Source organism: Phallusia mammillata, chromosome 1 (assembly GCF_965637545.1).
Source record: "Phallusia mammillata chromosome 1, kaPhaMamm4.hap1.1, whole genome shotgun sequence".
NCBI lineage: Eukaryota > Metazoa > Chordata > Ascidiacea > Phlebobranchia > Ascidiidae > Phallusia > Phallusia mammillata.
This window is the reverse complement of record NC_137252.1, coordinates 23,185,421-23,213,361: the sequence shown is the minus strand read 5'-3', so window position 1 is coordinate 23,213,361 and position 27,941 is coordinate 23,185,421. Positions and strand designations below refer to the sequence as shown.

Here is a 27,941-nt window from a genome sequence, read left to right as displayed (position 1 = left end):
AATGCTGTTACATTGTGTGACTTGTGTCAGCATTAATGGCCTTTCATTTGTAAATTAATTGGTAACATGATTTTTTTTATTGTGTGACCATAAAGCAAGGAGAAGTGGAGGACTATGTGGTCTGGGTAAAAGTTTTAAGTGCTATAAATAGTAACAGTGTATACTTGAAAGCTTATTTAACAGTTTGTGATTTGATATGTTCAGTTTTTATCCAGTTCACTTCCTAGGTAGGACAAATCAGCAGCTATTGTGTTTCTTTTGTTTATAATGTTTTTGGATTTCTTTTTTTGTGTAGTGCTAGATTCTGTATTATTAAACTATTTTGGATATTTTTTAAATAAAACTTTGCAAAAATTAATAGTTTTGTTCATAACAATCTCTGTTAATGAGCTTGTGGCACTTGTAATGAACATTTACAACTGTAAAATGAAATAACTTCTGTCGAAAAGTTAAGTCAACAATCTTCCCCATTGTTGACTATTTCACCTAAAACTACTATTTTGAAGTACCTAACATGTAGTTGAACAGTAATTCAAACAAGTACAATTCGAGGTACTACATTGCACAAGCGTTGGGTGCAATTTTTACTTGTTATGTACTTGCCAAATATTTGCCTTATGGCTATGTCTACATACAAAAAGTGAAAGATGCCTACGTTTTTGCAATAGTCAGCAGTTCATGATGCCAAGCATGGCTGCTGGCTAAATTGCTACAAATCCCTAAATGCAGGTTGCTGAATATACAAAATGATTTTTGTGCATGTGTTTTTATAATTGATTACTAAATAAGTGGCAAGTTTCAAATAAATATTTTGTTTTTTTGCTCAGATATCTATCTAGGTAACTTTAGATAATTAGTTTCATTCATTTTTTGTTTGTTTAAAATTTTATTGATTGCCAACTCAGGGCTGAACGATGGCACCTCTATCCATACTTCTGGTTTTTAGAAGGTAAGTCTGGTTAAGATTTGTTACTCTTTTTAATGTGTATTGTTTTAAATTACATAACTGCACAAAACAAGTAAACATTTTAATCATATTTTTTGTGACAATCTATATCATGTTAATGTAACTTGGTTGGTTGTGTTGTTGATGCTTGAAATACAGGAAGTAACTGCATCATTTTCCATGTACTCTGTGCATAATTAATCATTTTTTGTTGTGGTCAGTTCTTACGAAGTTTTTTAAGTCCAGGTAATTTCTTGTTTCCATTTTTGCTAAACTGAACTAAATAGCAACCAGTTTACTATTATGTTTCAATTTTACAAGTTTAAAACATCTCGTAATATAAGTTTAATTATTTTTTTTGGTACAGATTTGCATTTGGGGAGAATTTATAAAAAGCACATTGAAAGTTATGAACTAAACCGGCCCTACTGGTCATTTCACCTTTTTCAAAAGCAAGGGCATCATTTTTAACCTTTCACTGACCGAGATTGCGAAATCCAATACTGTTACGCCCCACGCCTTAATTTTCAACCAATCACGGCTCAGGTGTTTCACTTCGGTGCACAGCGTGATCGGTCTTTGTTTGCGAGCCGGCGTTTTGCCCGTGACATGTTGCGTCATAAAATAATGCGATCTTGTTATTTTAAACGTCTGAAAAGCAGGTTTAACATTGACCATGGTGATTTTTATACCTTGAGCTATTGCTTTGAAGTAAGCTACAGCACAATTTGCTTTTAAACTGATTTTTTTAGTAAAGTATCTGTATACTTCAGTTGATTTATTAAACACACAATTGTCACAAGCTTAAGAGTTGCTTGGACTGACTACGTGACGAAATTGCGCAATTTCCTTGCCGGCGTTGTGGAAATTAACAGCCGCTCGTTAAACCAACGAAAAAGCCGGGACAAAATTCTCTGCAGTGTGTCGCAACTCGCACGGACTTTGTTGTAAATTTCCACTCGGTCCTTGAAAATGTGTCGTATGTCGTAATTCTAAACATAATGTATGTGAGCATTTCGGCCTTCACGGATTTTTAAAAGTTGATATTTAGTGTTGTTGTTACCATTTTACACATGACAAAGCCAACAGCTATCTAACCAGGTGGCACAATTTTTTAAAAGAAATCATTACTGGATTAAAATTGCTTGGATACAAAAAATCAGACGAACAAACACGTTGATGTTATTTCTAATAACCCTGCGTTGCATTTTGTGGTACATCGTGATGATAGCACGTTGCACAACCTAAGTTTAGCACTGCTGGTAAACAAAATAATATGTACGTGGGAATCGCGGTTGGGCCCCACAGTCACGTGAGCGTTGGTCACGTAACGTTGTTCAAGAACATTCGATTTATTTAGATGTCGCCGGCTTCAGTTACAGCGCATGTGTGGACAGCACGTATTCACAACGGTCGTTGTAAATATTCCTTGTTAGTGATAGTGTTTGGTAAATGGTCACTGGACACATTGCACGTATGAAATGCGGTTTGTTTTGCTACAATTAGCTGAATTGGACTACACGGTTGGCTCGCGAAAAGGTGGATTAACTAAGCGTTACGAAAACGCCTTTTAGTTGTGATACTATTGCATATGTTTTGAAATAATTGTTATATTTTTTACAATATAATTTAACCATTAAATTATTAAAGATAAATTTAGCTTATTCCTCAAATTTAGTTTTGTTATGTTTTGTCTCTCTTCTTGTTAGAATAGGGCCAGTATTGGAAGATACATGGGTCCTTGGGGTGATAAAGTTTAGGAAAACTTATCTAAACTAACGTTTATTATTAAGTAATGCTTTAAAGGAAAATACGTGTAACTCCGAATCTGACTGTTCTGACTTATAAATGAAACCGTTTTTTTAAGAACATTGTCAGTGTTTCGAATGTTAATGTCCCTTCATTTCGCCTAAATACAGGATCAAATAAATGCCAACAGAACCAAATTCCGGTTTATCTAGTCATCAAAACTCGTCGGTCGTTCGCTCAAGACGTGCCCCCGCGCTCGACCAATGGCGGCTCGATGTGGCTTTGTGACTTAAAGGGGCGTTGTTGCCGGTTTGGAGGCGGAGCTCTTTCCAGCCTATCGTAAAACTCAGCGTGTTTTTGTGAAATTTTGGTGTTCTTTTGGGGGTGTGTCAGACCTTTAACTAGTCAAGCCTGTTCTTGCGTGAAAATGACGTATTTTCAGCTGTTTTGAGGCGTCATTGTATGTCAAAAAATAGCGGAACTGTTTTAGGATTTAAATGACTTGCAATTTTACTCTCTGTGATGTGTTGGCAAGCTTCGTTATTTGAAATTGGGTAAAATTGTTTATACTTCAGCTTTCTAACAACTACATGGCAGTTTTTAATCGTACAAAGCCCTAGTCGTCCAGTGAAAGCACAAACCCCATTTTTGCGAAACCTTTGTTTTGAACGGTAGCGAAAAGACCTGTTTTTAGGTAATCGATATGGCAGAAGGTTTTATGCCATTTATACTGCTTTGAATGACTATTGGGTACTTGATGTTGAACTAGTACGTTATACACATCCCACTTTAATGCCCCTGATTCGTCTCGTTTTCTCAAAAAATCCCGCATATCACAGGCTACCTAGCAGATACACTCAGGTGAACGGCACTTCCGAATATCGACGTAAATTACGCGTTGCTATGATGTATTAGTGTTTCCCATACGTAGGTAAGAGAAATTCCTGTGTGTATTTAATCAAGCAAGTCTTACATAAACAAACTGAGGCATTTTATAAACAGTGCTGTATGCATGGGTAATTTAACCAAACCTATATCCCACAGAAAAGAGTTCGTAAACGTTTCGTTTTAAAAGAACGGCAAGCTTTTTGAGCCCGTTGTGGCTAATAACTTACAGTACAGACCCAGCGTTTTTTCAAGGTAAAATACAAATCAAAAGGCCAGTGCTCTTTGCCGTGATCACGCGATGTTAGTGCGAAAAAGTTAGACGCGATTTCGCAACCGTGTTTTTGTCGTGACGTAACGCCGCGTCATGGTACGGGGCATTTATAACCCAGCATCGAAACACCCTGCTATCATTTCTCTATGTCCAATTTACGAGTTGGCTGTTTCAAATAAGTTTCTTGATCTGAATATTTTGTGGTTCGTGTATTTGATTGAGCAAGCACAATGGGAGAAATAAAGTAAGTGTTTTTTAGTTTTGTAAGATGTTTTGCCTCGCAGTAAAACGGCACTTGGTTTTAGTGAAATTTGTAATGTTTAATATGTTTACGTTAAGTTGTTAAATATAACACACGGGAACGTATTACGATAACGTCGTACGAAAACAAAGGACAGAGCTGCGTTCTACCCGAAGCGACTTAAAGTTCAGTTGTTCAAGAAAATCCTAATGGTTATAACGTTACTACTTTACGTTGTGTAGTTTTTTTCTTGGACTCGTAGGTTAACAGTGGTGCCCTATAACGGCGAGACGCATACGGTGTGTTATAAACTTCCTTGTATTTATGTATTGGTGTTTAAAATTGTTAAAACTGGCATCGTTAAAAAAGCTTTAAAAGTGGATTTAGTGGCATTTATTCGATTTTCTGTGCGCCAACAACGAATTAACAAACGAACCTTAGACATTTAACGTTGACGCGTCGGGTAATTTTTGCTTGTGTGATTTTCTCTTTAAAAGGTTGTTGTTCTATCTTCGGCACAAACGCGGCACATACGTAAACCCTTTGTCGGAAATCACAAATCAGATGACGTAATAACATGACTTTACATTTCGGTGAGGGCGCCACGACATACACCAAGTGACGCCACGAAATAAGTGATCATTGTATTTCAAATGATTTTACCGATTTAGGCCGTTGTTGCGTTCTGACTCATTTCATACATACATACATACACGTTGTTATTGATTTCATATGCAAATGAGTTTTTTGATTGGCTGAGCGCTTATGGTTATTTGATTGCTTTTTGACTGACCCCAGACGTTCTCAAGGGTTCTGGATGTGTCTGCAGGTCTAATTGCTTTGTGCATTGCTTGGCCAGTTTGCAACAATAAAAATGTTTCACATGTGTCTTGTAGGTTACATAAACAGTGGTTAAAACTGCAACATTTTCACATGGTGTTGGAAATAATAAAGCAGTTTTTTAAAGTATCCGGACAATTTTTGTGATCACTAATTTTTTTAAACACACAAATAAGAAATTAATCATTAAAACAATTAAAAAATGTAATTATGATTGTAGACTTATCAAGCCGTTTTTTTTTCTTAGGCCCAATCCTCTTTTTATTCATCGAATATCTTCAAAAGCTTCATCTGTATATGCTGGAAATCAACAAGAAAGACAAATTAATGTTGTTCATGGAAACTTTGAAAAACTTCCAACTGATATAAAGGTAATGATGTTCAACCAAAAAAACATCCTAGCTAGCCCAATTAAACATCATTTAAAAATGCGCAATACACTATTGTTGAGTGACAAATTATGCTTGTAAATTTAGGAAACAAATTACTGTGAGTTATTGAATAGAGACTTGCTGACAAGGAAATTTCTATATATGTAACAAAACTGAATTATTTAACAATTTTCTTAATCTTGCAGAGTTACATCATTGAAAAATATGAATTATGTCAACCAGAAGGGCTTCACATTTGTGATGGATCCGAGGCTGAGAACAAAAAGTTTTTGCAGGAAATGCATAAAGATGGAGAAATTAAACCATTGACGAAGTATGACAACTGGTAAGTGAGATTTTTACAAGGGCCTTTTGCACGCAAGGTAAACTTATAGTAGAGAAAAAAAAAAAAAAAAAATCAGTTAAGAACAAGTGAAAGCTTTTAATCAACCACACCCAATTTTGTCGTCGTGTTTGTGCACAACTTCCAGTGTCAGATCAATGCAAATCCTGCAATCTCCCTTCCTCTTGTGTGCAAACTGACATGAATGCATTTGCTAGCTAAATAATATGGTTGTTGTAAGTCACAAAACCCCGCCTTTTTAAAACTTGTCTGGTCTCAAAGATCACAGATAAAACACTTGTTACTGGGGGGCCTAAAAATTCTCCAAAAGTTAAGTTTTCTTTGAAAATTATTAAACATGATTTATATGTTCAGCTGGTATGCAAGAACTGATCCAAAGGATGTGGCAAGAGTTGAGAGCAAAACAGTAATTGCTACTGAAACGAAAAGTGAGACAATTCCAACCCCGAAAGAAAGCATTAAAGGTTTGCTAGGGCAATGGATGGCCCCTGCAGCACTGTACAAAGCAATGGGTGAAAGATACCCTGGCTGTATGAAAGGTATGTTACTAATTCTTCTTATCAAATACAAAATCAAACAACAGATGTTTTGTATTTGCAGGTAGAACCATGTACGTCATCCCCTTTAGTATGGGTCCAGTTGGTGGAACCATCTCCAAAAATGGAATCCAATTGACAGATTCCAGATATGTTGTTGTTAGCATGAGAGTGATGACCCGCATAACCCCAACGGTTTTTGACCTTATTGGAGGTGGAAATTATGTTAAGTGTCTCCATTCTGTTGGCTGTCCTTTACCCACAAAAAGTAAGTGTTTTGCTTCTTTATGATTAGAATGTCTTACAGACTAAAGAACAAAACATCATCTTTTGCAGAGCAACTTGTTGAGAACTGGCCTTGTGATCCAGAACGTGTTCTTGTGTCACATATTCCTGACAAAATGGAAATCATGTCATATGGCAGCGGTTATGGTGGAAACTCCCTCCTCGGCAAAAAGTGCTTTGCTCTTAGAATTGGTTCAACAATTGCTAAACGAGAGGGCTGGCTTGCTGAACATATGCTGGTGAGACATAAGACTTGCAACATATTGTTTTGTTATCTTTTTTTTTAAGTAAAAGTGCCTGAATCGGTTACACTTATAGTAAAGTTCTGCAATACAATGATTAGTCACTTGATTTTTTTTATTATTTGAGACAAATAAATAACAGTTGATCAAGAATATGTCCCTCAAATTTGCTGTTTTCCTATTCTGAGATCATTCTAACAAAAATGGACATGCCTGTATTTTATACTTCGAGAATTAAGTAACGTTTTTATTATTATTTCAGATTCTAGGCATTACAAACCCACAAGGTGTCAAGAAATACATTGCTGCAGCCTTTCCCAGTGCGTGTGGCAAGACGAACCTGGCAATGATGGAACCAACTTTGCCTGGATGGAAAGTAGAGTGTGTTGGTGACGACATTGCATGGATGAAATTTGACTCAAATGGAAAACTTAGAGCAATTAACCCTGAAAACGGATTCTTTGGAGTCGCTCCTGGAACTTCAATGAAGACAAATCCAAATGCATTAAAAGCATGCATGTCTAACACAGGTTGGTTTTCATTGTTTATGACAAATTTTTGGTCTTATTTAAACAAGCTTCTAATTTTTCTTCATTTTTGTTAAGACCACAGGGTAAATTTGTTTTCTATTAAAGGGTTAATTGTAACTTATTTCAGTTTTCACAAATGTTGCCGAGACATCCGATGGTGGAGTTTATTGGGAAGGGATGGACGAACTTCCACCACCAGGTGTCAGTATTACATCATGGAAAAACAAACCATGGACTCCAGGTACAATCATTTTTAAATAGTAGTCACAATCTGTTTTTAAAACTGTAATTCTGCATATTCCTCAATTTAACCATTTTAGAAAATTGCAAATATACTGCTCTCACCCCTTTATATAAATTACCTTTGGAATCCATTTTTTCTAGACTCCAAAGAACCAGCTGCTCATCCAAACTCCAGATTTTGTGCCCCTGCATCACAGTGTCCCACAATTGACCCTGACTGGGAACGAGACGATGGTGTCCCAATTTCAGCCATCATATTTGGGGGCAGAAGACCCCAAGGTATGTATTAAATTCAGAAATATTTGTTTGGGATTTACTCGTTTTGAAATATCTGTGTCATATAATTTTAATTGTTAAAGTGTGTAGAATTTTACTATAACTAAGTTGCAGTGTTTTGAAACACTAGTATACCAAACTACAAATATGTATGTTCATAGTAGTTTTCTAACCACAACTTTGAATACTTTTTCAGGTGTCCCTCTGGTGTATGAATCATTTGACTGGCAACATGGTGTGTTTATTGGTGCTGGTATGAGATCAGAAGCAACAGCAGCTGCTGAACACAAAGGTAATGATTTTGAAACTTTGGCGGGTTTATTTGAAACATAATAAAGTTTACATGTAAGTTTAAAATACTTCTTGGTTATATATTGTTGTGGTATAATACAAATTTGTTGAAAAATAAGTTTCCTTTTGCATTACATTCTATACTCTATGTAATTATTATTTTAATTGTTAGGCAAAGTGATTATGCACGATCCTTTTGCAATGCGCCCATTCTTCGGATACAACTTTGGCAAATATCTTGACCATTGGCTGAGCTTGAACAAACCTGGACGGGATATGCCAAGAATATTCCATGTGAACTGGTTTAGAAAGGTAAGTTTTTAAAAACATGTAACAAATATGAAAGTGAAGTAGTTAACTCTCTATTAAAAGCTACTGGAGTTGTGTCTTGCATCCTAAAACATAAATTAATTATTAATAGTTTTATTATTAGACCAGTATTTTCCAAAACACTTAGCAACAAATTTTGTTTACAAAAAAATAAAAACAAAAATTTAAATTTTAAAGTTGGCATGTTTAAGCACATACATGATTATGGGCAATTTACCAATATTTGGGCTGTGATATTACATAAATAAACACATTTTTTCATTTTTTAACAGGGAGCTGATGGCAAATTTATGTGGCCGGGCTTTGGTGAAAACTCTCGAGTACTTGAATGGATTTTCAAGCGAACCAATGGACAAGAAGATATTGCAAAAAAATCCGCTGTTGGTTTCATTCCTACAAAAGACTCCCTTAACCTTGATGGCCTCAAGGAAAATGTCGACATGAAAGGACTATTTGACCTTCCAAAAGACTTCTGGATGGATGAGGTCTCATCGATACGAAAGTATTTTGATGAGCAAGTCAATGTCGATTTGCCGCAGAAAATTGCTGATGAATTGGACAGTCTGGAACAGAGAGTGTCAGATATGTAAAGCAACCACTGTTTCTGCTTAATCGGCACTTTCACTTACATCACTGCAAAACCTAATGACCTGCAATTGATGTTTAGATGGTTCCTCTAAAATGGTAAACTGGTCAAGGAATCCAAACCTAGTCCATCTCACCATTTTAGAGCCACCTGTTTATTTTAACACTGCTGATGGAGCTTGCACAGATGTGTTGTTGTTGTTAAGTTTTTGCTGAGATTGCTGTGGTCTTTGTTTGATTGAAGGTATAACTTAATTTTTCGCTATTGAAATGGCTGCATAATTTTCTTATTCTCTATTTTTTGATATATCACCCAAAATGTTTTGTATCTGGTGTTCCAGCTACAATTTCAAGTGTCACAAAGCATAAATTGTTTCTGACTACAACATTTGAAGCCTTGGAAGAAAATTTGGAAAAGTTTTATGCAGTCAGATTCAGCTAACTTTTTAAATCTGCTGTGATTGACTTTAAAACTATCAAACCTTGGAAGTGTACAAGTAAATTTACATGTGGTGATACAAAACACTTACAATGTAATGATTTCCTCTTAAAACCTCAAATGGTGTCAAAATCCATTAAAACTTTTTTTTTCATATTTCTTACCTAATACCTGTGGGAATGAAATGGTATTTTCCCAAAAATATTTTTATTGTTGGTAGTCACTGCTTATATGTGGTGTGTTTCATAATATATTTGGGAAGCTCTGCATATTTTGTCAGTGTTTTCTATTCTGTGCTTTGTCTATTTCTCATGACATAACTAGTAACATAGTTCCACATGTGGTCGCAATAATTTGTTTTCGCTGTTGTTTATGTGATTCTATAACAACCACAGATTGTATACTTTTATCACCGTTCTGACTGTTTGTTATTTAACAGTTCATGAAAACAGATTTTGTTTTTCTATTGCGATTTTCACATTACAGAGATTCTCACATACTATACTGTGCAAAGTAGTTGGTAGATGCAAGTCAAGATTTCAGTAGTAACATTACTCACAGTTTGCGATGTATACACCACAAGCTGTTACTTGGCAGCAGAAAAAACTCGGAACAATTTAAAGGGTCTTTGTCACAATAAACAACTGCATTAGGTGAGAGCACAGCTAAGAATTGGGCAATAATATTGGAATTTTGTGCAACATAACAGTTACTTAATGCCAAAATGTTATACATATGTGATCAAGTGTCATGCTTTTGTAAATAAAAAACACACAACAAAGACTTCCCAATGTAAACTATGTCAAACACTGCAGATAAAGATTTTTATCCAATATGATTTCACAGTGGTAAAAAGTCAATACATGGTGCAGTAGAAAAGTATGCTGAAAATTTGATTTGTCAAATGAGTGGGTCACATTGTTTAAAAAGTACAAGAACCACAAAAGCTAAAACATTCACCGATGTCAAAGTTGACTTATGTTATTTAAAGAATGTACTTCATTTTGTCAAAATCCTTAAAAACGCTTATAAATAGGGTGCAGTATGGTAGCAACATAAATAAATAAGGCAGTTTGACACAAAATATTGTTGAACGATTTGGCCAAAAACATGTGATAGGGTTAACAGACATTTTTAACTGTAGTATGTCTTTTTAGGCAAGTTTGGTATTGTGGTTTTACTTACTTATGTCCAATGTAGTAAATCAGTTTGAGTAAAATATGCCTATTTCATAAAGAAAACTGATTATTGCACTACGAAATCAAATATTTCTATGACTAAACTAAGACGGAGTTGCCTAAAAACCCAAACCTTAACATACCTCAGTGATTACAACACTGATAGCGCAAAATTAAAAATTTGTTACCATAGGGTACAGTAAACAACAATGTTGTGGACAAATTTTGCCATAAACACAAGGTCAATCATCCATCAACAAAAAAACAATTATAAGAAATACTGATATTTAGGTAAAAACAAGTACACAAAATGATAAATAATAGAAAAAAAGTTTTTACTGAGTACAATAAAACCATATGCACACTTAAAAAATATTGACTACAACAGTACATTACCTCATTTACTTTTTATTTTTAAACTGCTTGGATAGTAAATATCTAAACCACTCCATTTCTGGTTTAACCATATCGCTACATTGTTTATTTTTAAATGCCTCTGGTTTAAGGTTGTATGCAGCCATTTTTACTCCTTTGGGGTTAAACACCCTGAACTGTGGATTTTTAACTTCAGAGTTTACTACAGCCGAGTCCCCAATTATACATTCCTTCCGCAAAGCAGCGTTCATTTCTCGCAGCTTTTTGACTTGACTTTCCATGCGTTTTTCACCAAAAGTTTTTACTTTTTTCCAAAATGTCCTGTTAAAATGCTCAAAAATAGCTGCATCCAGTTTGTTCCAATTGTGGATTTTGCTGTCAAGTTTGGGCGTAATATTGTAAGTTTTATTCAGTCTTGCGTTCAAATCTAAAAAAGTAATATCTTCCATTTTAAGGCAGAGCAGTTCCTTCAGAAGGATGAGTGACATCTCAAAGTAATCTGTTATCATCACTAAATCATATGTTTCTTCCATTTTCTGTATTGTCATTAGGATATATTTTTCATCATCTTGCATATTGTCAAAGCCAAGGTCATAGGCCAGGCCATTTTTTCCAAACCACCAAAAACTCCCACTTCGCGGACCATTGAAATATCTGTAACAGATAATTGACTCCTGTTAGATTTCTATCTTAAAAAAGGTTGTTTTGCTTACAGTTTTATTAACAAAAAAATTTCTAAACATAAATGTGACTGGCACCATTTAAAACCTTCGCAATAATGCAGTGGTTCTTAACTAGTGGTCCATGAACCTTTGGTGATGACTTTTTGAGTGGTCCACAAGACGTCATTTGTATCATTTGTTATAAACTGAGGATAGTTGCACATTATCTACTGAATGTTGGCTGTCCATAACTTTATGTCGCTTCTTGAAATTTGGTTTAAAGAAATGAATTCCAAGCCTAAACGCTTGTTGTGCATGATTTATTTTCCCAGAAACAGAGTCGGAAACAAGCCTACAATTGAAGGCCGAACCCAAAAGTACAAGCCCGAAACCCAGCCCGAACCAAATTGTTTTAGAAAAGCCCATTTAGGCTTGAAAATTTGATTGACAGACATATACATTGAAGCTTCAAGAAAGACAAGGACAACAACAATAGACAATTGGTTTAAACAAGGCATTTTAGGGCTGTTTTTCATTAGGTCAGGTCTAGCAACTGGCAATTTAGCTGGTTAAATTTATTCAAAAAAATACTGACACAGAGTGTACATTCAGGTCCGTTTGTTTAAGAAACACAAGCCCAAACCCGGCCTGACTTACAACTCTGGATCTACGACATTTTTTTTACAGGGCCCGTGGTCGAAGTCCTGAAACAAGTTGAGAATCACCACAATAATGAAACACTGACTAATGCAGACAATAGCGTCAAAAACCAGTAGTTAAAATTTTCCAAGACCTTCAATAAAACTGGAAAAAATTAAAAAAAGGAAAACATTTTTAGTAGAGAATTTTTAAAAACTCAAAACTCACTTGTCCGTATTATCCAACCAGTTCTCCATTCCACTTAAATCATTAGTAACTTTTGCAAAAGGCCGACTATGCCAATGAAAATAGTCGAAGTACGACTCAAACATAGGCCCAGTATTCCGTATAATTGTGATAAACTTTGTGTTTTCTGGCATAACCTTTCCAACTTCTCTTTCCTGGTACCGCATGTGATGGCACAAGATGTTAATTTCATGATCAGTTTTCTTTAGAAACTCTGTTCTGAAAGTAGCACCTTGTGCATAACGGAATCTTGCATCTCGCGGGAAAGACGAAAGACCCACGAAGAGGTTATCCCTGTCAGCATATCTTAAAATAATGTTTTGAACTACCGTTCCAGCAGTTTTGTGTGTCTTGAGGAAGAATATGTTCTGTTGTGGTGAGCAGGTTGGGGTATAATGTGATTGTCTTCCGGAGTATTCATTATGAATGTTTGCCGATCTGAAAAACCAGAACAAATGTTCCTGAAACTTAATATACAGGAGAAAAGTATAGGCAATGTAGTGCAACACATGAACAATGCTGGTCATTTTTCTTCTTTTTGCAAAACTGTGCTTAATCAGCATCCTTTATGTACACAGTTTACCATTTGATCAAATTTAAAAGAAAATTAGTTTTAAAATTTTGTTTAGTTTCTTCTCGCTTTCATAGGTAATGATTTCATATTTCTGCACGCTACACAGACAAAAACTACAGTTTATAGCATAACAATTACAACACCAGGTTATTTTTTGCAGAATGCCTGTGGTTAACTGTTTCATGAAAATAAACAATTGTTTGAAAGTTGTACAGTCACCAACCTAATTTCCCCAACATGCCCGGTACTACTTCTAAGGATATCTCGCCATCTTGAACCGATGAATAATCCACTACCAAAGGCAAATAGAATAATGGCTTCAAATTTACACAAGCTAAATCTTTTTACCATGCTAAAAGGTTGCTGCAAAATAATAAAATTAAAATAGTCAATAAAAAACTTACAATTCACCCATGTTTACAAATTGGCACAAATCTACACTTTTACATAATCACAGTATCCGAAAGTATTTTCACCAGTTTTGAAGAAATAATTGCATAATCATACAATCATCAACTGAGCAAAACATACATGTAGTAAAACTGCAAAGTCAAGTTAAATATGTAACTAAAATCATGCATTTGCTAAAACATGTTTAAAAACAAATTAACATTATCACCAAGCCTAATTTGATCACCTGAAAGCACAAAAAATGTAGTTTTTTGATAAGGCTCTCAAAAAAACTTTTTACAACATTTTTCAATATTACTAAGAAAAGGATTTAATTTTGCTTCAACTAAAATACAGCATATTGAAATAAAAGTTCTCAAATGGCATTTGACTTACAATGGTTACTACTGTTGCCAGGCTTCCAAAATAAAGTAAAACAACTGATTTACATCATGATAAATGCTTCATCTCCAAAAATAATGAAGGATATTGTATTCATAAATAACCAACATTATCTTTTCCACATTTTTTTATTTCTTGCAAAATCTTTTGCATCAGCAACCAAATCATCAACATCATCACTTTCACTCCCACTTCCACTGCAAGTTCCATCATTATTCTGTGAATTCTTTTTCTTTTTACCCTGAGATGGTTTCCACTCAGAATCTTCATCTATACTTTGTTCTTCTGAAAAAACAAGCGCAAAACAATTATTGTCTGGCCAAATTTTAAGTTTTAATAAAGTTTGGTTCTCTTGGATCAAAGGAGGGCCAACTGGCCAGGTTTGACTGTCATATGGTTAACGTTTAGCAGATTTTTTGAATGAAATTACTATAAATAACTTAATTTATTTTTTATGTCTTCCTTGAAACCAAGAACGCCATTAAATTGGCAAAATCAATATTATTTATGTTACATTTCAAAACGAAAAACACAGACTAATTTAGGTGTACGGAAAGCTTACTATTTATAACTGTAAAGTATTTTTTATGAGATTAATATGTGAATAAGGCAAAACTGATTCTACTTTAACTGCATTTTGTCTTGCAAAAACACTGTTGCAGTGACAAATGCATTACTAACCTTCTTCGGATGTTTCATCATCACAAATAAAACTGTCTTCCAGATCATAATCATCTTCATCACTATCATCATCATCATCCCTCCTCTTTGTTTTTCTCGTAGTTGCTCTTTTTGGTGTTACGCGTCGCGAATGCTTGAACTGCCGCCTAACAAAATTAGCCAAAAAAAATATTATCTCTGGTTATTGCTTTTGACCTTTTTTAAAACTATTTTAATCATTAACCAATATTTTTTTAAATCATTCTGGTAAGGTAAAATTGAGGGAATCAATTTTTTCACACATTCTTACGATTATCACTTAAAATCAGCCATCTTAAATTCTTATTTTTGATGCTTTTTAAAATACATACTTCATAAAATAGTGGTCACTACCAGCTTGAGTGCTAAAGCTACCCCACTAATATTTTACTCATTACAAAACTGGCAGCATGCAACATATATTTATTTGTTGTTTTAACAAAACACAAAAGAGTAAAACTACTTAGTGGGTTACCTATGAATTGGATTTTTGCGATAACACTGCAATCCATATTCACATTCTGGCCTTGAATCTCCATCATCACTGACATCCGAGTTTGGTGGAGACACATAATCTGCATCTCCTGGATGACTAAACTCCTGAAAATGTGTGGGGTTTCTACGGTAACATGAGTGTCCATATGCACATGATTCTCGTGATGGATTTGTTGGAATATTTGAAGAATTTGAAAGTTGTTCTAAAATGTCATGACTTCCTGCAGATATGTCTTTGGCTTCGTCAATGATACTTTTAATTGAAATGTTATAATCTTTGTCTGATTCAGAGCAATCACTTTCAAGTATATCTTTATTAATGGAAGTTTTTGAAAGGTTTGATTCTGTGTTTTCATTGTTCGATGGTACTTGCTCTGAAATAAAACTGTCTTTTTGTGTAGGTTTTAAAGGGTTATGTTCAGCAGCACAGAATGAAACATTCAAATTTGAATTATCTGGGTCTCTGGAACTAAAACTTGGTGGTTTCTCATCAGATGAATTGGAATTGTTTAGTGGGCCGTGTGTTTGAGGTTTGGCATTAGTTTCCTCCTCCATTAATTCGTTATGATAAGAAATTTCTTCACTGGTAATTTTATTTGACTTGAATTTTTTTGCAGGTGACGCTTTTTTGTTGTTACTGTTTCCTGGTGAAGTCATCCATGCAGGGAGCTTCCTTTTCTTATTCGGTGATAAACTAGAACTATTAGAATGTGACGAAGGAAATATCTTAACCAATTTTGGTTTCACTTGTTCAATACTTGCACAATTCTCATCGGCAAGTGACGTTTGGCAAGTTTTTTCTGTGCAAGACACAATATCATCATCCAAGTTTTCAACTTTGAGTCCATTCTCAGTAGCCTTTTCTGGTGACAATTGTGGAGTTGCAACATCTTTAACCGTTGGCTCAATATCAACACAAAAACTATATTTATCTTGCAACAGTGAAAACTTATCCCCGGTACATAAGTCAATCGATCCACCATTTTTTAAGATCAGCTGTTTGCCACTTTTTAGTTTGACAAAGCATGGGTTGACATGAATTGATTTTAGGTTAACAATGCCTTCTTTAAAAGACAAAATTGCATGCTTTCTTGATACTTTTTTGTCGCTTACAGCAAGAAAACTTCCCCGGCCAAGTAATGTTTCATCATTTTCGATACTTATTTGTTGATTTGACGTGCTGTCCACCCTTGTGAGAACAAATTTGGACAGATCCATTTAAAATAGTACACAGAAATTAATGCCCAAATTACATCGAAAACTAAACAAAACAAATTAACTAAAAATGTCTGGTTGAAATTATAAAATGAGAAGTCACTGCTTTTTGTAAATGTATTGCGAACATATTTAACAAAACAAGATATCTTTTATTTGTATCAACCTTAGAAACATCAAAAGCTAAACCACTTACGTTACGTAGACGGCATTTCGCAACCGACTTATCAAAACAATAACAAATTGAAATGGTATAGAAATCACTGATCTCTGTGTGAAATTGTAAAAGGAGATGAGCAGTGTTTACTATATTTTAAAGGTAAAGTCTCACTTAAAAACACAATAAAGCAGTTATTTGCAATTAATTTTGCCTTTGTTTTACTTTTGTAGGTATGTTTTGTGTCAATATTCAAAAAAAGTGTTCTATAATTATATTTTGTATTTTGTTTTCTGCTTAAAATGCGCTTTGCGAACGCAAACTGAACATTTTTGATCGTCCTTTTGCAATAGTTCTTTATGTCGATACGCAAGATTTGTATTTGTACGAAAAAAAATTCCCCACCTAGTGGATTGCAACTGTGTGGTAACTGCACTGGTAAATGCTGTGTGCGGAGCTGTGGACGATTGTGGTAGTGGTTCTAGTATGCTAAGACGAATGTGGTAGTGGTTCTCGATTGAATTGGAATGAAGGAAGGAACTTTCCGGTTATGCAGTTTAAGACGTTATCATTACATTGTTAAGATTATTAATTATGATGTGTTCTGATTTGAACCAATGTCATGTTACAACAGAACTTAGGGGAGATGCGGGACCATTGGGCCAAAATTCAGTTTTTCATGACTATTTCTTTGAGTTCGAAAGAAAAATTGCCATTGAACACCTGTACTAATACTACACGTTTTAACACACTTACACAAGGGCATAACTTTCTTATTTGGAAATGAGTTGGCAAGATATTCCGTTTTAAAAATTACAAAAAATATGGCTCAAAGGTCCTTACCCTTGGGGACCATTGAGCCTCGCATAAAGGACCTTTGGGCCAGTATTTTCATGTGATATTGGACCATTAAACCACGTATGAGGGAGCTTATTAAGTGTTGTGTTTGAAAGTAGAACGATTTTATTGAAAAAGAAATCTAATATTAATCAAAAGAAAGAAATACAACCAGCATCAATAGCTTTGTAGGCCCATAAATACAAGAAATCACAGTTCACAAGTCATAACTGCTTAAGTTAAGGGTTGCTGTAGATTTCGCCTCTTTGGTGTATCTTTGCAAAGTTGCACGAGGAATGTTGTTGCTGAAAGCGGCTTCTCGGGTGGTACATTTTTTATCCAAAACCTCTAGAACAGCTTTTCTCAAGCTAGAGTCAGTATAATGTCTATACTTTTCTTTGTTTATTTTTTTATATGATTTACTAGACTAATATCAGACTCTATTAATATAACAATTCATTTGTGTAAAGGTTTTTGACAGTTTAATATGCAACATAAATACATAGGCCTAACACAAAAATTCATACTTAAAACCCACAAGCACAACGCATGTATTAACGCTATTAAGGTGTAAAGTCAAAGAACCTTTGGACCATGCCCAATGGTCCTGTGAACAACTGGCTCAATGGTCCTGTATTGCCGCCATTACGAACTTATCTGACTGAACTACGTTACGCAGATCAACTTAAGAAATACTAATGCTCATCTAACGCTACAACTAACTAACTAATGTCCTGCAAACTTTGTGTTTTAACTAGCTTTCTCTTACAAAGAAATTGCAAAAATGTAAAGGAGCAAAATATTTACTTTCAAGCTACGAAAACTTAGTTATGCTCACAGTTTCTTCTGTAAGTGACTGACCTTCTTGTTGTTACAGCTTTAAAACTATTGCAACACAAGTACTTTAACGCATTAATGAGAACTCGCTACAGCGACCAGTTTGAGAGAAACGCATGATGGCCCAAAGGTCCTTCATGCCCAATGGTCCCGCATCTCCCCAACCACTTGTTTTAATATCGTGTAAAAGTTTTTTTTAAAAGAAGGTGACATTCATATTGCTGAATAATTATTTAAGTATATGCCTATAATCAAAAATTTTTGTTTTAAAAAGACCCTGTGTTAAAATGACAACTCCCGCAATGTTTTGTGAAAAGCCGAAAACCTTATTGTTACATATGCCCCAGATTGGAAAGTTTTTTTATGAGCGGAGGATATTATTTTCGTCAAAATAATTGCGCGGAATTACAATTTTCTGTGCGGATTGATAGACTTTGATTGACAGGGGGATTTAATGATTAACGCAACTTGTATGTAACGACTGCCCTGCAACACTTATCTGACAAAAAGAACAACAAAATAAATACTACGAATCTTCAGTTTTGCTCTATTGCAGGCCATTCTTTCCAATCTGACAGAGGCCTACCATATGTCCTCTATTTGGAGGACATGTCCTCCTTTTTAACGAAAAGTCCTCCTTTTTAATGAAAAGCAAGTTGTCCTCCAAGGACAATAAAAATGCCCAAATGTCCTCCCTTTGTGAGTTATGGTCATTGTTAATTGAAAATAATAATGTATAGTAAGTTAAACTTTATCCAAATTGGATCATAATAATTGACTGTGTAAAATTCATCAAATATCTTGTGCCTTTATTTTCTTTGCACATACAAGTAAGTGTTAATATTCTTTGTGGGGAATGTGTCCTCCTTTTTGGTGATAAAAATATGGTAGGTCTATCGTTACATAATCCATATTCTATTATTCTCAATATGGAGCATGGTGCATCTGTTTTTCTAAGATGTAAATGTGGTTGGTAGCGACAAATTATCTTGAGATATAAAGTCTCAAGGACAAACGACTTAATGTTTTTCATGAACTTGAGTCAAGTACACACTTAGTCAATTAACCTAATACAATTGTGTGTCTCAACTGCAATCATCAGGCTTAAAACAAATGAATTTAAATTTTAAAAATTAAGTACAAATATCTTTGAGGTACCCTGAAGTGCAGCGCCACCCAGGTTAAAAATCAGTGACCTAAGGTTGACGAAAAAGAAATCCATGTGTTAAGTTCATTTGATCAAACTATTTTGTTAAAAAAAAATTTGATTTTTGGTGCTCATGCAATTTGTTGGATTTCCAAAAAAAGATTAGATTATATACAACAAACTAAAGGTTAATTGCACTTTTTTACCACAGCTAAGTATTGTAAAAATGGAGAAAACTGCAGACGCTACTGATGCTAAACAGGATTATGCTGGAGTCCAGCTTACATTGGAAAACTGCCTGTTTCCTGCAGACAAGTTAGAAGAAACACCTTCTATGAAAGACGGCATGGATGTACGCTCAGAGGAAGATCTAAGACTTTGGGGATGTGAATCACTTCAAATTGCTGGTATCATGCTAAGAGTACCACAGGTTGCTATGGCAACAGCACAAGTACTTTTTCAACGATTTTACTTTGCGAAATCATTTGTAAAAACCAGGATGGAAGAAGCAGCAATGGCATGTATCTGGTTAGCATCAAAGGTAGAGGAAGCCCCCAGGCGGATTCGAGATGTTATAAATGTATTTCATTACCTAAAACAGAGGAAACAAAACTCTAACCCAGCACCCATGCAACTTGACCATCACTACATCACACTAAAGAACAATATAATTCGCTTAGAGCGCCGTCTTTTGAAAGAGCTTGGCTTTTGCGTGCATGTGAAGCATCCACATAAAATCATTGTTGTTTATCTGCAAGTTCTTGAAATGGAAAGCAACCAAGACCTTGTACAGACAGCTTGGAACTACATGAATGATTCCCTTCGCAGTACGGTTTTTGTAAGATACACACCAGAAACCATTGCATGTGCATGTATTTACCTTGCTGCAAGAGTCCTAAAAGTTGCATTGCCAAGCAAACCTCACTGGTTTTACCTTTTCAATGCAACTGAAGATGAAATTCAGCAGATTTGCAAACACCTTCTGCAGGTGTACCATCACAAAAAGAACACCATAGAAGAACTTGATGCCAAAGTTGAGGCTTGCCGAAAGCATTTACAAGAGGAAAAAAACAAACTCAGGGAATCAAATGCTGTCACTGCACCAGGGGATGCTACTGCTGAAGTTTCATCAACAGAAAAAAGCAAAAAAGAACCACCTTCGGAAAAGGAATCCAAAGGTTCAGCCTCTGTTGGTGAAAATGAATCTGAAAAAAGACGTGAGAGGAAAGGTGAAAGGTCATCAGCAGAGAAGCACATTCGAAGTGCATCAATACCCAGTCGTTCCAAGTATGACATGTCTTCCAAGCAACGTTCGCCAGGAAGATACAGTCGGTCTCGCAGTGGAAAACATGAGGATGATGACCTGCCAAAGTCATATAGTACATCTGATGAGAACAGTCGAACATCAAGCAAACATCGCAGAAGTGGAAAAAGAAGTGAGTTTCATCATCGCAGTGAAAGCGGCAGCAGTAGTAAGAAAAGTAGACAAGAAAGAAGCCTTTCCGCAGAAAGGGAACATAAATCAAAAAGTCATCATAAAAAACATGGAAAACATAAGCACATGTAACACTGTTCAACTGATATAGAAAGTGCATTGTTTTTGCAATTCTGTGACAATTAATTTGACAGGCTGTCATAGCAAACTGTTATTTTTGTGTCATTATGTGTGCCTGTTAATATCGTTTGGTTGTTATCATTTACCAAAACTTCACACAGGTTTTGATTGTATCTAATATTTCAAATTGGTTGGTTTAAATTAAAATTGCTTGGTTTAATTGTGGCAAATTAAATTAATACCAAATGTTATTTTATGTCAATCCGTGCCTTCGAAATATTGTGCAGATTTGGTCTTGTTTTTTTCAGGTTTTTGTATTCTGTAGGTAAAATTTGTTTAGGATCTTAAAGGTATGCTGACTTTAATCTAAAATGAATGAACTTTTTGCCACTTTGAGACCGCTGTGCATTGAAATCAGCAAAAATCCAAATCAAAAATCAATTCAAGAATTACAAAAACATGTTGAAGGTTGTAATATTCATAGTGTACAAGATTTTCATGAATATTTGCTATTTCCATTGAGGGTGGTGCTTCAAAAGGGGCTTGTCAAGGAAGATGTTGCAATTACAGCTGCAAAGTGTATGGAATGTATTTTAAACAAAGTTGTTGTTACCAATTGGACGGTTTACCAAGATGTGTTAAAAACCTTGTTATTGTCAATATCTGTTGTAAAAAATGGATCAATTTTGTCTGATGGAAGTGAAGACCTTAAACTTGCAATCATGAAATGCCTTGATAAGCTAATTAGTCATTCTGCAGCTAGTTTATGGAAAAGAGCATATTTTGTGCATAATTTTCCATTACTTGGTCATTTGGTAACTTTATCTCTGTCATTAGCTGTACAAGAAGAAAATAGGGCTCTGAAAATTGCAGCAATGTCAGTTTTGTGTAAATTTTGTCAGCCACATTACTTTAAAACATTGCCAGAAGCAGAGCAAGACATTTTTCTGCTTTTATGTGGTGATTGTCTGGCATCTTTTTTACCAGGAATGCTTTCATCACTTTCAAAAGTGATTTTAAGTAATGTGAAACATGGTCATGCAGTCAAATGCACTGCCCTGATTGTCACGTCTACTCTTTTAACACAAGTTTTAGGGGACCATTCAATTTCTATGGCATCTGACCCCAACTTGATTGCTCGCTTGGATGGGCTGTGTGAAGAGGAAATTAGTCCAAAGCTGCTATCCCTGAAAGTAAAACGTAATGCAAAATGGCAAACAAGTGTGGCAGCTAAAGTAGAAGTGGTTCTACAAAGAATTCTGTCTGTGGCCCAGAATCCTAATTTATCTGTTAGGCTAGAGTTGGTAAAATTTTGTGAAACTATATTGCAAAATTGTTGTGCAATATCTTTAAAAGCTTCCATAGCAACTCTCTTAAAGGGAGCCTTGCAGCTTTTACATGACAGTCAGCCTTCTGTTTCTGAAAAAAGTAATGAGGTTGTAAATAAATTTGGTGGCTCTTTAGACAGTGATACACATGACATTATAGTTGGCATGCTTTTTGACCACTGCAGTTCGCTTCCAAAGATCTTACGTAAAGCATCTGATGGTGAAAAATTAAAACACTTGCAGCTTTTGTTTGGATACCTATGGGCACTTAAACACAACCTAACCATTATTTTTCAATCCTCATCACACTTCAACAAGCTTTTAAAAGCCTTGATGTTCTGTTTTGAACTAGATACTTCGGCATCAATGAACAATGATGATATTTGTATGGTTTTAGATGCTGATGAAGGAATCCAAACACTATTTTTCCAAGGTCAGCTGTCAAATTGGCAATTCAAAAAAGTTTTTTTACACTTTAGTGACCAAAATATTGCAAAAATGCTGATTGACATTTGTCAGTTATTAGGTCTGTATGGCAAGATTGATGTCATTATGGATTTTCTCATTGAGTCATATGCCCATGAAAGTTTATGTCAGCAGTCAGTCTTTCTTGCCAAAGAAGTGCTTTTCGGAACCATTAAATTGGAAGATAAGGTCTCTATTTCACATCATATTGATGGTTTGTTAGATCTATACTGTGCCAATGAAAACTGGTACCTAGTAACTAGTTACGATTCTGATTACCAGTTTACTCAGCACAACATGCGCTCACACAGCAAAGCTGTTTTGCCGCACAATCAAACTAGAAGTATTGCTTTAAAACACATCCAATCAAATGTACTGTTAGCTTGCTTGCATTTGGAGGCCTTGGCTGCTTTTAGTGAAGTCCTTTGCCTTGATTTTCGGACAAAACTGATGCTAGCATTGTACCCAGTTTTAGAAAAAGTTAATGATGAAAATTCAATGGTGGCAAGTTGTGCAGTCAAAACTTTGCATTCCATGTCGAAATATTGTGACTACGGCAATCTTCCAAATCTCCTAAACAACAATGCTGATTATCTTGTAAGCACAATTTCTGTTCAGCTGCGGCACCTCAGCTTATTTCCCAAGTAAGTGGTAACTAAGTTATTAAAATGCTTTGTGTATGACAATCAGTTTCTGGGCCATTTAACCGGGATGTTTTTGTCAACTACTTTGCAATTAGCAGTTTGGTGGTCATGGTATATTGTTTGCCTTCCAAAAAAGTTTTTCTGAGGGAATGGGGAAATATAAATTAAGTTGAATAAAAAAATAATAATATGGTCAAATGTTGCTTAGTATTTTTAATGAGCCATTAAAAGAAACCATGCATGTTGTTGCAGGTGTCCATCAGTTATCCATGCAATGCTACAGCACAGTGATAACACAATCTTTCCACTTATTCGTGACACAATATCTGAAATCCTTGACACGCTCGATCTTTGTCACAGTTACAACCAACACTTATCCTCTTTTCTGCCAGTACTTCTAACCATTGTTCAGTCCACCACAAAGTGGTTTGATCTAAAGAAAAACTACAAGGGACTTCAGGATGATGTTAACAAAGATAATTCAAGTTGTAAAAGCGAAAACTATTTAAAAGAATTTGTGTTGAATTTTCATAAAAATAGTGAAATTGCTACGGACACTTTGGGCGAAACAGAAGACACTGATGATGAAACCCCAATTACTGAAAATGACAAAAATCTTGAAACTGATGCAGAACCTAAAGTTGAAGCTCATTTTAAGATGATTGAGCAAGTGCTGAAGCGTTGCTGCCACCTGATGGCAAATAAAAGTCCCAAAGTACGCCTGGTGGTTATGGAAATTGTTGTTGAGGGGTTAAAGGCATTGTCTGGGGAAGAAAATATCTTGTTGCCATTGGTCCATCAGCTGTGGTCCCCTCTATTGGCAAGATTCATAGATCCTGAGTTACAGGTTAATTGGAGATATATATTCTGCTTTTTTAGGGCTTTCAATATGAATGACTTGTTTAATCTAGAATTTTTCGTGTTTATTATTTTGCCTTTAGTGTTTGTTTTTTTCTTTACTTTTTAAAGTGCATACTTTTGCTGGTAAACTGGTGTCATATTTTCATAGCAAACTAACAGAAAGCTGTTTTGTTGCTAGATTATCAGCAAAGCATTTGATGTTGTGTGCATAATGGCTTCAACTGCAGGGGATTTTATTCAGCGGCGATTTACTAAAGATGTTCTGCATAAACTTCTTCAATTTCTTAAATCCAATGCACCACACCCAAGCTCTGCTCTTATTCCCAGTTCAAAACAAGTGTACAAACATTCTGCGTTGTTCAAACTGATCAGAAATGTGCTAGAAAAGCTTGGAACAATTTTACAAGTTGTTAGGATTAATTTTGAGGACTTTCAAAAAACATTATCTGCGACTTATCTATATTTAAGTGCGGATTGCATGCAGGATTTACAAGATGCAGCTGTGACATTTTTTCGATATTTAATCAAAATTGATTCTGATGCCGTGTGGTTTTTTCTCACTGATATTTATTCAATTCAAACTGTCTTTGAACCAAATCATTTACACTCCCTAAAGATAGTGCATGTTTCTGGGACTTCTGACTCGGAAAATATGTTTGCAAAAAACATGAAGCTTTTAATTGAGATTTGCAAATAAATTGCGTTGACTTTGTTCTCAAATGTTTTAAGCTGAAATTGAACTCTGTTTCATGATGTCTTCACATAAATGATTTTGTGAATGAAGCTCAATATTATTTTGCAGGAACGTGTTTTAATGTGCAATATACTCATATGCATGATTATTGGTGCTAATTCTACATGACATCAGCAAAGTTTTTTCGTTTTTTACGATGTATAGCAAATGCACCAATTTTTAAGGTGATTTTTGTTTTATTTCCTACATTTTTTAATAAATTGCATAACTTTATTACAGTAGATGCAACAATTAATTTAAAAGGTTGCATTTTACAGAGAAGTTATGTGCAACATTCCACCAAATTTGCATTGTTATCATCATCTGCTTTTGCAATCTACAAAGGATGTGTCCACCCAGTAACATGCCAACAACTAAAACAAAAAGGTTGGACACCAAATAAATGTTATTCTCCTCTTTTGTTTTACTACTAAGCATTGACAGCCTGATATATTTTTTTAAAAAGCAAGTAGTTGGTGGAATTAAAGCTAGGAATCTCAGAACTGTGTGAATATGTAATTTATGCAACTTATGATGTTTTTGATTATGTATGGTTCTATAAACTATTTTTTTACACCTTGGTGAATGTGGTCCGAACATATTTCTGTTTTTTATTTCAGTTAACAACAAGCTAATTATTGAAGAAGCTGATCGAATGTACAACAGCAATCTTCACCCAAGAGAGCTCTATCAACATTTAAAGCAGTAAGCTTAATCTGTAATATAGTGCTTGATTACCAAAAAAATCTGTACAAAATCGTCCAAATTTATCACAACCTTTTTTCTGGTAAGCTTTAAGTAGAAGGACAATTCTGGTTCATTTTATCGCCTATTGCAATACATGGGTCCATGAAACACATTTGTAAAGAAAATCAGCCGATATACTTAATCAAGGATATTACACAGAAAGCTAGACAAATTAGTTATGTGATTAGCCCGATTCATGTGTACTTGTTTTATTACAGGTATGAAATCACATCAGATGCTGAAATTTTGTGGAGAATCTGTCGTGCAGCTCGTGATCTTGCACTTAAAGTAGTTGACATATCAAAGGATGAAAAGAAAGCACTTGTTTATGAAGCATTTGAATTTGCTAAAAAGGCGTTAGAAGCAGATGATTATAACTTTGCTTCACATAAGTGGTATGCAATTACTATTGGGGATGTTGGTGACTATGAAGGAACAAAGATCAAAATTTCCAATGCTTTTATAATTCGAGATCACTTGCAGGTAAGGCACATACTGTTGAACTACAATTGTATGCATATAATGATTGTGGTGTGGTTATATAAATGCTTTTACTTTAACCTCAAACTGTAGTAATATGAAACCTAAATTGCATAGTTTGTTTGTAGCGAGCAAGTGAACTGAATCCAAAAGATGCAACAACTTTACATTGTCTTGGTATGTGGTGTTTTGTGTTTGCTGATATGCCTGGATGGCAAAGGACCATTGCTAGTTTTATATTTGGGACTCCACCTACATCCACATTCCCTGAAGCTGCAGAGTATTTCATGCAAGCTGAAAGAGGTAACGAAAAGAAAAATATATGACATACACTTCTGGAGTAAATGTATGATTACTCTTTTGAGTATTGCATATTAAAACCCCAAAAGTGCAAAATGTTTAAGAAGTTTACAATGTTAGAGATCATTACACTAATACTGTCAGACAATATTTTGTACTTTCAGTCTATTTCTGTGAGCTATAAACCTTTTCGTACAGCTTAGACCCCAGCAGCCACATTGTCGGCATTTATGTATATTTATAGTAGTTTTCCTGAATCTGTCTTGACTCAAAATTTAGCAATCTGGCTCTTGGTAAGGGGTGCAGCTGGGCCAGTCATATGTACTCTTTCACAAGCACTTTTTATTTGCAAACTTGTAGGAAAGGATAATTTTTATGTGAACATATCATCAAACAGTTTCTGACTGAAATTCGCTGTAAACCACCCTAAAGTTTGGTTAACAAATGTTTTCTCTACATTACAGTGGATCCAAATTTTTACAGCATTAATCTCCTAATGCTTGGCAAAACCTACATGAAAATGAATGACAAGAAACGGGCAATGTTATTTTTTGATCGAACTATACACTATCCAATAGTTACAGCTGAAGATGAACAGGTAAAATTGGTTTGTTGAAGTCTGAATAAGGGTTTGTGTGCTTATCAAAGGTAAACCTGCCAAAACTAATTACTGATAATACAACATCTTTTGAAAATTTAGCGTTAATTTCTGTGTGTGCTAAACCTGGGGTCAGCAACCTTTCGTTTTTAAAAGTGAAATTTTAAGTACAAATTATTTAGCAATAAAAACGCGTAAATTAGTGTTATATCCCCGGGAGGCACGCGGAAAATGATTTAAAGCATTTACACTGAAAAATATACGGTCCGGTAACGAACTCCTACCGGACCGGCACCGGGCCGAGGCCCGGCGGTTGCCGACCACTGCACTAAACTAGAAATGATTGTATTGGGCAAAGATCAAAACGTACTACATTTCTTTGACGGGCTTGGTCATTAATTTATTTAAAAAGCATTGTGGAATAATTTTCATTTATTTTTTATTTAGATATACGTATTTAAGTCGATTGTAAGCCGTACTGTTTTATCCTTTTTCTTCCTGTTGCTACATAGTACAACTATTAGTCAACAATTGTTAGTAATGGCACAAGCAGAGCGTATGCCGACATGTAAAGGATTTAACAAACGAATTATGCATACGTTTTCAAAAAAATATTCAGTTACATTTCAACCAAAAATGTTTGGATGGGTATTTTATCCATTCTGCAAGTAAAAGTATCGTGAAATATTTTAATTTTTGTAGGCTAAAAAGGAAGCGGAAGAACTGCTAAAAGAAGTTATTGGAAAGTGATAATCTTGTTTCAATCCAAGTTACCGAGCAAAACTTTTTACAACTGGTTTGTGGAAATCGTTTTGGTGGAAGAAGAGCGTTACAATATGGGCAAAACTTGTATTGTCCGTTTGTTTTGAAAATTATAACCAACAAATAAATTGTGCAAGACTGTTCAGCTCTTGTTGCCCTTTGTAAACGAAGAAAGAAAACTGAACAAT

General features: G+C 35.0%; 6 protein-coding genes across 8 annotated transcripts; 4 read left to right on the top strand and 2 right to left on the bottom strand.

Annotated features, from left to right (window-relative positions):
• Positions 1-831: 831 nt before the first annotated feature.
• LOC145209222 (phosphoenolpyruvate carboxykinase, cytosolic [GTP]-like) lies at positions 832-9,929 on the top strand. 2 transcript variants are annotated; one of them, XM_080079494.1, is made up of 12 exons: positions 832-949; positions 5,183-5,306; positions 5,513-5,652; positions 6,025-6,209; positions 6,271-6,474; positions 6,543-6,730; positions 6,996-7,263; positions 7,391-7,504; positions 7,648-7,785; positions 7,979-8,074; positions 8,246-8,385; positions 8,676-9,929. In XM_080079494.1, the coding sequence occupies exons 1-12, from the start codon at positions 915-917 to the stop codon at positions 8,991-8,993; spliced, it is 1,950 nt and encodes a 649-aa protein (XP_079935620.1). In that variant the 5' UTR covers positions 832-914; the 3' UTR covers positions 8,994-9,929. The 2 variants fall into 2 exon arrangements, with proteins under 2 accessions (XP_079935620.1, XP_079935621.1); XM_080079495.1 differs by lacking the exon at positions 832-949 and adding an exon at positions 4,027-4,098.
• LOC145209226 (galactose-3-O-sulfotransferase 3-like) lies at positions 9,877-13,455 on the bottom strand. The gene is made up of 3 exons (XM_080079498.1): positions 13,325-13,455; positions 12,510-12,965; positions 9,877-11,634 (listed from the first exon to the last, which is right to left on the bottom strand). Exons 1-3 carry the CDS (start codon positions 13,450-13,452, stop codon positions 11,007-11,009), a joined length of 1,212 nt encoding a protein of 403 aa, XP_079935624.1. The 5' UTR covers positions 13,453-13,455; the 3' UTR covers positions 9,877-11,006.
• Positions 13,456-13,465: 10 nt separating this feature from the next.
• LOC145209224 (aprataxin and PNK-like factor) lies at positions 13,466-16,403 on the bottom strand. 2 transcript variants are annotated; one of them, XR_013855033.1, is made up of 4 exons: positions 15,068-16,403; positions 14,575-14,720; positions 13,888-14,178; positions 13,466-13,738 (listed from the first exon to the last, which is right to left on the bottom strand). XR_013855033.1 is itself a non-coding variant. In XM_080079496.1 (3 exons), the coding sequence occupies exons 1-3, from the start codon at positions 16,303-16,305 to the stop codon at positions 14,003-14,005; spliced, it is 1,560 nt and encodes a 519-aa protein (XP_079935622.1). In that variant the 5' UTR covers positions 16,306-16,403; the 3' UTR covers positions 13,466-14,002. The 2 variants fall into 2 exon arrangements, 1 of the variants encoding a protein (XP_079935622.1); XM_080079496.1 differs by having other exon boundaries at positions 13,466-14,178.
• A 3,057-nt stretch (positions 16,404-19,460) lies between these two features.
• On the top strand, positions 19,461-21,143 carry LOC145209225 (cyclin-L2-like). The gene has a single exon (XM_080079497.1). It carries the CDS (start codon positions 19,507-19,509, stop codon positions 20,845-20,847), a length of 1,341 nt encoding a protein of 446 aa, XP_079935623.1. The 5' UTR covers positions 19,461-19,506; the 3' UTR covers positions 20,848-21,143.
• Positions 21,144-21,200: 57 nt separating this feature from the next.
• LOC145209221 (TELO2-interacting protein 1 homolog) lies at positions 21,201-24,938 on the top strand. Its single transcript, XM_080079493.1, has 3 exons — positions 21,201-23,272; positions 23,525-24,119; positions 24,312-24,938. The coding sequence occupies exons 1-3, from the start codon at positions 21,207-21,209 to the stop codon at positions 24,828-24,830; spliced, it is 3,180 nt and encodes a 1,059-aa protein (XP_079935619.1). The 5' UTR covers positions 21,201-21,206; the 3' UTR covers positions 24,831-24,938.
• On the top strand, positions 24,923-27,896 carry LOC145209228 (regulator of microtubule dynamics protein 1-like). Its single transcript, XM_080079501.1, has 7 exons — positions 24,923-25,051; positions 25,145-25,253; positions 25,487-25,571; positions 25,832-26,096; positions 26,222-26,396; positions 26,858-26,991; positions 27,694-27,896. The coding sequence occupies exons 1-7, from the start codon at positions 24,992-24,994 to the stop codon at positions 27,739-27,741; spliced, it is 876 nt and encodes a 291-aa protein (XP_079935627.1). The 5' UTR covers positions 24,923-24,991; the 3' UTR covers positions 27,742-27,896.
• The last annotated feature ends 45 nt before the right edge of the window (positions 27,897-27,941 follow it).

Coding starts and splice junctions, on each gene's coding strand:
- LOC145209225 (XM_080079497.1), top strand. CDS start 19,507: ATGGAGAAAACTGCAGACGCTACTGATGCTAAACAGGATTATGCTGGA.
- LOC145209226 (XM_080079498.1), bottom strand. CDS start 13,452: ATGGTAAAAAGATTTAGCTTGTGTAAATTTGAAGCCATTATTCTATTT. Junction 12,966..13,324: donor GGGCATGTTGGGGAAATTAG/GTTGGTGACTGT, acceptor CTGGTTTTTCAG/ATCGGCAAACATTCATAATG. Junction 11,635..12,509: donor TGGTTGGATAATACGGACAA/GTGAGTTTTGAG, acceptor TATCTGTTACAG/ATATTTCAATGGTCCGCGAA.
- LOC145209222 (XM_080079494.1), top strand. CDS start 915: ATGGCACCTCTATCCATACTTCTGGTTTTTAGAAG. Junction 6,210..6,270: donor ATACCCTGGCTGTATGAAAG/GTATGTTACTAA, acceptor TTGTATTTGCAG/GTAGAACCATGTACGTCATC. Junction 7,264..7,390: donor AGCATGCATGTCTAACACAG/GTTGGTTTTCAT, acceptor AACTTATTTCAG/TTTTCACAAATGTTGCCGAG.
- LOC145209228 (XM_080079501.1), top strand. CDS start 24,992: ATGACATCAGCAAAGTTTTTTCGTTTTTTACGATGTATAGCAAATGCA. Junction 26,097..26,221: donor TAATTCGAGATCACTTGCAG/GTAAGGCACATA, acceptor GTTTGTTTGTAG/CGAGCAAGTGAACTGAATCC. Junction 26,397..26,857: donor TTTCATGCAAGCTGAAAGAG/GTAACGAAAAGA, acceptor TCTACATTACAG/TGGATCCAAATTTTTACAGC.
- LOC145209221 (XM_080079493.1), top strand. CDS start 21,207: ATGAATGAACTTTTTGCCACTTTGAGACCGCTGTGCATTGAAATCAGC. Junction 23,273..23,524: donor CACCTCAGCTTATTTCCCAA/GTAAGTGGTAAC, acceptor ATGTTGTTGCAG/GTGTCCATCAGTTATCCATG. Junction 24,120..24,311: donor TCATAGATCCTGAGTTACAG/GTTAATTGGAGA, acceptor TTTTGTTGCTAG/ATTATCAGCAAAGCATTTGA.
- LOC145209224 (XM_080079496.1), bottom strand. CDS start 16,305: ATGGATCTGTCCAAATTTGTTCTCACAAGGGTGGACAGCACGTCAAAT. Junction 14,721..15,067: donor CGCAAAAATCCAATTCATAG/GTAACCCACTAA, acceptor TAATTTTGTTAG/GCGGCAGTTCAAGCATTCGC. Junction 14,179..14,574: donor TGATGAAACATCCGAAGAAG/GTTAGTAATGCA, acceptor TTGTTTTTTCAG/AAGAACAAAGTATAGATGAA.